This window comes from Pelecanus crispus, chromosome 2, assembly GCF_030463565.1.
Source record: "Pelecanus crispus isolate bPelCri1 chromosome 2, bPelCri1.pri, whole genome shotgun sequence".
Lineage (NCBI taxonomy): Eukaryota > Metazoa > Chordata > Aves > Pelecaniformes > Pelecanidae > Pelecanus > Pelecanus crispus.
In genome coordinates, this window is record NC_134644.1 from 18684980 (window position 1) to 18696404 (window position 11425).

General features: G+C 38.5%; 1 protein-coding gene across 2 annotated transcripts in view; it reads left to right on the forward strand.

Annotated features, from left to right (window-relative positions):
* ODAD2 (outer dynein arm docking complex subunit 2) overlaps nt 1-10740 on the forward strand; it is a 91333-nt gene extending 80593 nt beyond the window's left edge. For both annotated transcript variants that reach the window (XM_075706126.1, XM_075706127.1), the window contains exon 19: nt 10627-10740. In XM_075706126.1, coding sequence (XP_075562241.1) covers nt 10627-10740 — 114 coding nt within the window. The remainder of the gene's footprint in view (nt 1-10626) is intronic.
* Nucleotides 10741-11425: the final 685 nt, after the last annotated feature.

The window sequence follows — 11425 nt, forward strand, 5'->3', positions numbered from 1 at the left end:
ACTCATGCAGTTTGCGGCCAGGGTGAGTCCACTCAAGGAGATGTTGGGGAGATGTTTTGCTGCTTTTTTAAAAAATATCTGTCTAACTCCACTCTAGAGAACTATATGCAAATCACAAATACTTTGGTTGAATATGACCTGAATGGAGTGCTAATTCAAGCCACCCCTTACATTTTAATCACCAAAAAACCAAAGCATTTATCTGTCACAATAAGTGTGCATGGTAATGTTTTTCCACAGCACAGACTTTAAGAAAGCATATACATTTCCAGCACTAGTAAATGTATTTTATGATCACTATATCACACGCTGTTCATAAAGCAATGCTCAAGTGACTCAGAAATTTGGGCTGATAATAGAAGTTGACTCCTCAGTATAAAATAATTTATTCCTTATGTTTTTGTCTAATAACAAAAAAGAAGCAGTTTGACAATCTTAAAAAGTAACTTCCACTCTATGTTCATTGTTGCTTTCATTTTTTTCTGATATCATACATTTAAATGTACAGGTATGAATTAGTATGTGGACTATACAGGGACCTTTGCCCATGGACAGCCCCAGCTCATTTCTTGCTTCATTACATTCAGTTTCATACTTGTATGAATAAAGCCGAGCTGTGTTCATACCATCTATGCATTTATTTATGCTGTGTTCTAATTGAACATTTTCTAGTATATTTACTAGTCTAAAACCAGACTATGAGTTGAACAATGCTAGTCATCTTCCAGTTCATGTAAATGTATGCACTGTTGCCACCCACACATCTAAAAACATGAGATTATAGATCAGTCTTCCTGCATGCCACAAAAAAACAGCTTTAAAATACCCTGGCTCCTTATTTGAAGTAAATGCTATTGTATGGCTCTACAGTGAGAACATCCTGCTTTTATCCCCAGACTTTGATATGTAAGGTTTACTAGCAAAAGCACCCCACTGGTTTTGATTATAATGATCGTATATAGGCAGAGACACAGATGCTTAGACTGTTGGACCCAAAGCTATATTAACTTTAGAGATCAAAATCAGTACTTGGAACTGAATGCAGAAGAGAGTTTGAAGTCTCTCTTTTTTTTTTAATTTGAAGCATACCAGTAGATCTAACATACTTTAAAATATTAGAATCATAGAATCATAGAATCGTTTAGGTTGGAAAAGACCTTTAACATCATCCAGTCCAACCATTAACCTACACTACCAAGTCCACACTAAACCAATCAAGGGTAGACTAGACTAAACCATGTCCCCAAGTGCCACATCTACCCGTTTTTTGAACACCTCCAGGGATGGTGACTCCACCACCTCTCTGGGCAGCCTGTTCCAATGCTTGACCACCCTTTCCATAAAGAAATTTTTCCTAATTTCCAACCTAAACCTCCCCTGGCGCAGCTTGAGCCCATTTCCTCTCGTCCTATCGCTAACTACTTGGGAGAAGAGACCAACACCCACCTCACTACAACCTCCTTTCAGGTAGTTGTAGAGAGCGATAAGGTCTCCCTTCAGCCTCCTCTTCTCCAGGCTAAACAACCCCAGTTCCCTCAGCCGCTCCTCATAAGGCCTGTGCTCCAGACCCTTCACCAGCCTTGTTGCCCTTCTCTGAACACGCTCCAGCACCTCAATGTCTTTCTTGTAGTGAGGGGCCCGAAACTGGACACAGTATTCTAGGTGCGGCCTCACCAGCGCCAGGTACAGGGGAACAATCACCTCCCTGTTCTTGCTAGCCACACTATTCCTGATACAGGCCAGGATGCTGTTGGCCTTGTTGGCCACCTGGGCACACTGCTGGCTCATGTTCAGCCGGCTGTCTACCAACACCCCCAGGTCCTTTTCGGCCAGGCAGCTTTCCAGCCACTCTTCCCCAAGCCTGTAGCGTTGCATGGGGTTGTTGTGTCCGAAGTGCAGGACCCGGCACTTGGCCTTGTTAAACCTCATACCTTGTTATACCTCATTATGAAAGGAACATCCATGACATAAGTTTACGGTTTTGAATGTTCATTACATGTAGGAAGTAAGCAGGCTCCTGTTTTAATCTTAATAATATGAATTTCCAGTGAATTGAAAAAACTTTTTAAAAAATGTCACTCTACTGAGATTATGAAAAGGTTATTTATTCTCTCTTTCTCACCAAAAGCCTTTTATATGTTAATCTCTTGAAAACTACAATGAAATAAAAATAAAATAGAGAAAGTGGTTCAAATAAAAATATGCTGTAAGACCCTGGGCTTCATCACTTCTGGATTATCAGATCTGCCTATTGCTTTTTGTGGGATGAATTTCATATCCCATAAGACTCTTTGTAAATTGGAATGTTCATGATGATTGAATTCTTTCTTAATATTGCACCAAACTTCTTACAGCTGAATGTAGATTCAAACTATCTGCCTTTAAGGGCTCCGATTGGTTACATATAATCATACCTTTTAAACAAAGATTAGAAATAATTTTTATTACTAGTTTTGTTTAGCTATATTACTTTTGCATGGTATGTTTATATTTAGTTAGACTTACATCTGAAATTGTTGGAAATATCCTTCTGAAGTCCTATAAGTAACAACTTGAGATGGGAAAACCTTTAAAACCTTAGTGTATTTTAAAGTGGCCTGCAAGTTTACAGTTTTTAAACTATTTTACATTTTACTGCTTAGCATTTTGTTCACTTTCTCCTTGTCACTGATATTCAGAGTTCTCTGCACATTTATTATGTCTTTGCACAGAAGCGGGGCATCCTTTTCTAAATAATTACATAAGAAATAGACAATTAATACATATGAGGTGGAGTGAGAGCTGTAGGGTTTCTTCGTATTTTGTAGATACATAAAAACTTGCAAGTACTCATATGTATTTAAAGTGTGTACTCTGTATTATAATTCCCTTTAGGCATTCGGGTTGTATGTATTTCTCCAAAGTGATGCAATGCAACATTTGACCTTACTGGAGAGTATGAGAACTATATTCTTATTTTGTATTTTATTAGTGTGTGCTCAAGAGGATTTCTTTTCAAGAGTGCTATTGTAGCAGGCACAATTCAGATGTGTTGGAGAAATACAGTCCTTGTCCCAAATACCTTTTGGTTTTGTTGTAGTGCAGGAGGTGACTAAAAATAGAGAGACAACAAGGGACAGATAGCAGTAGGAAAAAACAAAAACATGAAGCTGTACCCAGAAGGATTTTAAACTCAAAATCTATCAGATGAAGTTCACTGAAGCTGTGTATTCTAAAGAAATAGTAAACATCTCATGGTAGGGTATCAGTAATCAGATGTTCAGAAGAATTCACTGAATCTATCAAGCCCTACTCTTCTTTCTCCCTTGTTTCCCGCATTTGGTTGGGATTCAGCTTACCAACGGCTGTTTTGTCACAAGCAGTCACATAGGAAAAAGTAACAACTTGCAGAGGACACCTCATCTGTCGTTAAGTCCCGAGATAGGTGAAATGTTTAATATCTGGAAGTGCAGCACAAACCGCAGACAAGTTTGTTCTCATCCTAACATGTCCTGCACCTGTTTGCAGAAAGTGCACAGGTTTGCCTGCCCCTGTACTCGAAAGAGCTGGTTTTCTGAGGGAGGAAGGGAAAGATGAGGAAGAAGAGACAACTCCTGGCCAGCCTGCTGGCTGCCACCACGTTCAGGCGTCCCTTAGCCCAAGCTGCGTCCTTTAGACGTCCTTGTCCCCCCAGCCATGCTTGAGTGACTCCTAAAGTTTGTTATCCTTCTTCCATGGCTGCCAGAATGGAGATGTGTTTCATGGGAGAGAGAAGAGGAGTAAGAGGAAGGGAAAAGAAGCCAGGTGCAATCTTACCAGGATTTCTTCCACCCCCACCAGAGAGCTTCAGTTCCCACCTCTTTACATTCAACGTGAATGTAAAGGCTGCATCAGGGGCTGCTCTGACTTTAGCCCCAGAGAGAAGAGACCTTATACAACAGGGAATCAGCACAGTTGGTGTCTGCCCTGCCCATCTTTTGCCTTTACTGGAATTTCTTGATACTGGAATTTCTTGATACTGGATTTTGTACGTCTGCTAGCTCAGAGTGTTCCCTGGCACACAGGACTTTACGTCTGAAATCTCTTCTCTTTTTGCCACCTGAGAAAAACAAAATTAACAGAAAACACTGCAGAACGTACACAAGCATCTTCTTCTTAGGAAGCTGTGCATGGTACATGTTGTCTTACCCTTTCACTCAGCCGAAAGAGGAAATCAGGAACTCGGCCTGAATTTTAGTTTAGAAACAGTGACTTAGCTTAACCTTCATTACGCTTTGATTGTGGAGTATGTTTTATTATTTATAATTTAATTTTATGAGAAGTATTTTCATAGGAATATGTGTAACATAACACTCAAACTAGGTGCTTTAATATTTTCCAGCGTGCAATATGGTGTTGAAAGTTAGCAAAATGCTGGCTGGATCTAGACTGATACTTTCTTGGATAAGCTTCTACCATATGCTTTTATTTAAAGTATTTTTTTCTTTTAGGTTAGATTTATAAAAAGCATGTGAGAAATGTCTTTTTTGGAAAAGAAGTGTTACGCAATTAGAAAATCACAGTGCTAGAAATTTAGCATCCTTTAGGAAATGTTGCATGTAAAACAAGTCAGATACTAAATCTAAATTTAAAAAAAAAAAAAATGGCAAGTCCTACCACCAACTATGTCAATCTACTAGATGTCATCACCAGCACAGCAGATAGAAGCAGGAGTTGTATTGAAGTAAATGTCTTTAGTTCCAGGAATGTTAAGCTCTATGTGAACTCTGACTAGCTTCCCAGTATAGATATGAATCTTGTTGAAGGAGTTTGTCCATATTTCCTTCTGATTAGAAAAAATCAAGTAAAATTTGTTTTACAGGGCAGAAAACCTGAAGAAGCCAGAAAAAAAGGGCATTAAATATTCTTTTTATAGTTATTCTTTATTCATTGTTTGCATTTATGTTCACAGGACTCCCGAGTATCGAATAGGCTGATCTTTTATCTGTTTTATATGAGCAAGGGAACCTCTTTCCAGCAGTATCATTCTACACTTTCCACTGTTTTGGAAAACTTGTTGTAGAAAGATCACATGACTAACCCCTTATTTAAAGATTAATACATGCAAAACTGTATTCTTTCTGAAATCACCACTTCCTATGTTTCCTGCTTCCCACCTCTGAGCCTGGAAGCTGCAATGACTGTGACCAAAGGAAACTGAGTACTTACAAATTATTGTACCCATACATAGAGCATCACTAACATCTGAGATATTGTCAGATTCAGGATTTACTGTTGCAAAAGTTGTCTACTCTTTTTCTGCTCTAAAATCCCCTTGAGCTACTTGTTTTGTAGAAGTGAAAAACTCTAGAAAGACATCTCCATAGAAAAGATAATTACTAGCCCGTTTTTATTACTGTCTTACTCATCCAGAGATCCATACCCATTTCGGAATGACACTTTTACAACTTCTTATGTAGATGCTTGTGTTATCTTGTTGGAAATAATAATTTTTCAATTGGTTATTTTGTGATTGTAGAGATAGGATTTTAAGGAAGCTGTGCTATCAGACAGTGGAAGGTGACATCATTCATGATGCATGAATATCCAAGCAAGTATCATGGCTTACCCCCTTACCTCTTACTATTGCCCTGAGGAACAAAAGACTTTCCATTTTTGTTACACCTTTGCTATTCCAGAAAGCATAGGACCCAACAGTGAGAGCCTGCAAAACATATCTTCAGAGTAACAATTCCTCCTCCTAGTCTGGGGCACTACAGACTGGTCAGCCTCACATTGGTCTCTGGGGAAATTATGGAGGGAGTCCTCTTGGAATACATTTCTGGGCACAAGAAGGAGAAGATGATTTGGAGCAGGCAACATAGATTTACCAAAGGTAAACCTGGTTGCCCTCTATGTGTATAAGTTTGTAGATGAGTGGAGAGCAGTGGATGTAATTTACCTTGGCTTTAGCAAGGTTTTCAGCACTGTTGCCCACAGCATACTTCTGTCCAAGTTAGGACGTATTATATTCTAGATGTGTGAACAACCAAATGGATTAAAAATTGTTGGATGATCCAGCTCAGAGCATAGTAGCTAACGGGTTGTACTCTTCATGGAGGCTAGTGACAAGGGGAGTGCCAAAGGGCTCTCTCTGTTGGGACCATTTAACATGTTTGTCAGTAACCTGGGGAAGGCAATGCACTGCTTATTCATGAAGTTTGCAATGACACCAAATCACCAGCTGGGGTAGGGGGGAATGGTTTTGATACAGCCAAGGGAAGGGCTGCTATTCAGAGATACCTAGGCAGGGCTGGAACCAGCCAACAGGAACATTCTGAAATTCTGGAAGGACAAATGCAAAGTCTGCACCTGAGAAGGACTTGCACTTGCAGTGATACAGGCTAGGGACTGACTGGCTGAGGAGCAGGTTTACTGAAAAGGGCATAGAGATTTTGGTAGAGAGCAAGCAGAACGTTAGCCAGCAGTGTGTCCTGACAGCAAAGGCAACACAATATTGGGCTGTATGAGCAGGAGAACAGCCAGGAGATTGAGGGAAGTGACTGTTCCCCTTGGTACTCATTAGACCACACCTAGAATACTGCATCCAGCTTTGGCCCTCCAGTATGGGAAAAACATGGATAAACTTTAATAGGTTCAGCAGAGGCCACCAGGATGGTCAAGAGCTGGAGCACTTGCCCTATGAGGAGAAGCTAAGGAAGCTGGGGTTTTCAGCCTGGAGAAGAGAGAGCTTCAAGCAGACTTAATAGCAGCCTTCCAGTACCTACAAGGAGGTCAGTCATCAAAAAGATGGAGCTAGGCTTTTTACAGTGATGCATGGCAAGAGGATGAGACAACAGGCATAAACTGAAATGAGTGACTGAATGTAGGGAAAACCTTTTTCTCTACGAGGACGGTCAAACACTGCAGTAGGTTGCCCAAAGAGGTTGTGCCATCTCCATCACTGGAGGTTTTCAAGATCAGGCTGGATAAAACCCTTAGCAACGTGGTCTGACCTTGTAGCTGACTCTGCTTTGAGCATCACATTGGACTAGAGACCTCCTGAGATCCCTTCCATTCTGAATTATTCTATGAATTGTGCAATCCTAATATAGTATCACAATTCTGTGCTATTTTAAAGCTGGGATAGTAATAGCAAAATCTTCTTAATTGTTCTGAATATTTAAATGATTTGGCTGTGCATCACTCTTGCTTTTGGAACCCAGAACTGCTACATATGCTCTGTACGTTCTCCAAACAGCTTGTATTTGTGCTTATTTGCTGGTATGACGTGCTAACTGTGCAAAAAATTTTGGACTCTCGCCTTAGAATATAGAGACCTGCCAACAGAAAATGAAGGCTACATAGTGCTGCAAATGCTTTCTCTGTCTATGGAAAGTGCCTCTTATGTGCCAGAAAGAAGCATTTATACCACATGCTTTTTTACTGCTTCTCACATCTGTTAACATTTACATGTGTCAGAAAACAATACCTGAACAGTAAAGGGAAGGGATACATGAAGTTCAAGGGCGTTGCATCAAGAAAAAGGACATGTTATATCGCACTGGTGCATTGGAATAAAAAAAAAATTTCTTGGACTTGTCACATATATCTAATAGGTGGGCATAGTCTGTGTATACTATCTATGAATACATTTCCATACCTGAATTGGATGACCCAAATAGCCAGTAAATTGAACCGAGCCCATGAAAGGGTCAAGGAGTGGCAGTCAGGAAGTGAAAGAATTATAACTTCCTTGGTACATACAAAAAGAATAAAATTTTATTTCATTTAAGGCAGGATTTATATCAAAATCTTCAAAGTTAGATTCCTAAATATGAAATTGCCTACTTATATTGAAATATTTTGCTTCTTTGATAATCTTCTCTTCAGCTGCCTTTTTGTTAGCACAAAAGGAGTAGGTTGGCTGACAAATGTTGCTGTATATCCTCAGTCCTCAGGCACTACTGTATTAGACTGCGTTTCCAAGAATATTTCTTTGAGGTTGTATTGTGAAAATCCTGAGACACAGTGTAGTACAGGATTTTGTATGACGTGGCAGTTCTTATGGATGTTAGCACTGGCAAGTGATTTAGAAGAACAACGAATTACAGAGGAACTGATCCCTGATCTGCCAAACTCAGAAGGAGAAAAAACAGTATTTGATACCTTTATAAAAATTGCTGATTGCATTGGTTGCATTCGTACCACTAATACTTTAGACATCTCTTTGGGTACCAGTGTTGTGTAGTAGGCTGTTCTTTGATACCTAACCCTGATTTTCCAAAATGCACCTGCAATAAAGAGCACAGTTTCTCCCCTACTACTATTGTTATTGCTTAATATTGAGCTCTGCATGGAAAGTGACAGAAAAATATCTATTTTCCTGAGTTTTCTGAGCCTAGAAAGAAGTGTTGGCTAAAAGAGATAAATAACCTTGAATTGAGTCCTACCTAACATGTAGTTGTAATAAAGACAGAGGTCTATTTTTGCTTTTTGCTATATTTCCACTAGATGATGTATCTCCAAAACATTATTTTTGTGATGAAATTCTGCTCTTACAAACCGATAACAAGTCTTATGCTGAAATTATTATGAAAGTATGAGTTCCACACTCACTACACTGAAAAAGCCTTCCACTAGGTCTGTGAAGATGCAGTGAATAATCACATAAGGCATATAGTTTTCTTGCCCCCAAATTTGAAACTTATGGCATAACCAAAACCACCATATGAATGGTATGTGCATACATATTTTTGGTTTTGAGTCAGGGATATGAAGGATCTGTACCAGTTTTCCTCTGTAAGTTATACAAGAAGGTTGTGAGGCACCCAAAGAAACACTTTATAGTTTAAGCTGATGAGAAATCAGGTGGTGGAAAATAGCAAGGAAGAAAGATCTTCATCCAGAAATATTTCTTAAGAAAAAAAAAGACATTAAGATCTGATAAGACTTGCATTCCGGCCTTTGTGCTTTGTAGAGCAGCTTTATCACTACACAGAGTTGTGCTGCTTGGTCTTCCTGCCAGTTGAAGTCAGTGGTGAAACTTCCACTGACTTCTGTGGTTGCTGCCCCTGGCCCAACATTTGCATGCAAATAAAATATAAGAATATAAAGCTTTTTCATATAATTTCATCTCATGTCATTTTACCTCTGGTGTATCCCTTCAGGAGTGTTCACACTTCAATAATTCTTATCTAGCTATTTGTACAGAGACATCTGATTAAATTAATGGAAATTATAGGAAGAATTACTAGGAAAAAAAAAATCATTGATGCTTAATTTACGTAATACTCTTCTTGACACAGTTCAGGCCCATCACAGGCACCCTTACAAGTTACATGTAGGGGTCAAAGGGTGAAAGGTGACTGGCAAGATGCTTGTTTTGTACATTTGGCTAACACAAATACTTCCTCAAGTATAAAATGCTTTGATCTCTCTAAGCAAATGCCATATGTGTACAGCTGTGGCCCATGCCTCACGATTGCTGGAAGGTTAGAAAAAGGTAGCATACGAATTTGATGTCTGCATTCAATTTATGCTTTTATATTTAGCAGTTCATAATTTTGTGTAATATTTTAACTGTATGAAAAATATGCACCGTAGTTGAGTGATAACAGATTTCTCTGTGGTTTGATTCAACATTGTTTGGGTGAACACAGAATCCTAAGTATTGCAGACTGAAAATATAGGTTTTAATTAGAGCTGTCTGAGCTTCAAAATACCTAACGCACATTAAGCTTGGCTGATTTTCAGAAATCCAAGGATTGCGTGGAGCTGATTTAAGCTAAGCAAGACTCTTCTGTTTCCCAGCATATATTGCACTTGCAGTTGCATCACTGACTTGCAAGACGCTGAGGCAGTGAGATCCAAACCCATTATGAATGGTTTTCTGATATGTAAAAATGTTTTATCATGAAGGCCTGTCTTATGTCATACTTCTGTTGAACAATACCTTACTCCAAGTGAATTTGCATTGAAAAAATTGAATGAGTCCCAGAGTAAAAGATCTGTTCCACATGACTGAAAAGCTAAATCAGCTCCAAAAGTTTGGCGCCTTTTTGAGCTTTTGTTTTTTACTTTTACATGCAAATGTTTAAGAATGATATGCCCAGATCTGTATCCCTCAAGCAGTTTAATGTGAGTGGTTTGCTATGACAAGAAAGAAACCTGCTGCAGTCAATGGGACACGAGGGTCCATTCACATGGATCCAGTTTCACGATCAAGGCCAAAAGAAAGCTTTGTTTATTAAAAGTCTTGAGCATGTACAAATATACTAGTGTACCTGGGGGGGTAAACCATGATTTCAATTCAAGCATATGCAATTTCTACTTACAAGAAAAAATCCAAGTCACAACCAACAGACAGGTGTGATACAATAAACAGAAAACCAGACATGAAAATACCAAATTACAGGTACAAATATGATAAAGTATAAAGCGTTGTGCTCTATGTGTATGTTAATACATATAAGTATACAAAAGTACACATATATAGGTATACCTACATACATATATAATACAGTGTTGTTAATATGATTTTTAGTATTTTGTTTATTATATGTGAGTAAATTCATGCAATTGTTCTAGATATAATTTGAATATTATTGAAATAATAGCATACTTATTTGTTTTTCTTATGCTGTTTCTCTTTTGGTTTTTTGCTAGCTCCTACTGGCCATGGTAGGCTCTACAGATGAAACTCTGCAGGAGGCAGCAGCTGGTTGCATAGCAAACATTCGCAGATTGGCTCTAGCAACAGAAAAGGCAAAGTATGGCTGATGCTTCAGCAGCTTTTACCAACACACTTGTTTTCCAATACAGCTACATTTAAATACATTATTACTCCTTCTAGCATCTGCATTTCATAGCAGAGCTCATTTATATGAGGATAATTTAATAACAAAAATAAATCTGTGGAAAATTATGTTTGTTTTTACATTATTGGTTTGTCACGTCTAGGTTTTATAAAGCACTCACACCTAGTTTTGTGTGTCTTTTAGTATTACATCTTTCAAAAGACTGTCAGTTAAGATATGTCAAAGACTTCTACAATTAATATGCTTGTATTTGAAATTCACTGTAGATATAAATGGGTTTGCATATCTGTGACATTACAATAAATTTTGCTTCACTGCATGTGTGGTTGTGCAGTGATTTATGAAAGTCTTGAACAATTCCCTTCGTGCTAAACTTGTCCAATCATCCTGTCATTATGTTTTTGTGTGTTTGATCGCTTGCAATTCACAGGAGAGGACAAAGCACAGATACATCAATCTCACATCTGGTGTTATATAAGGACTGCAAACAGCTGTAGCAGTAGACATCACTCCAAATTTCCTCTTTCTACCAACATCAAACAAAATAGTGCTTAATTTTGTAAGTAGCTGGTGAAATGCGTTTTAATTAACATGTGTTTAACTCAAATTTAAATTTACCAGCTGTAAATAAAATGTGGAGAATTACA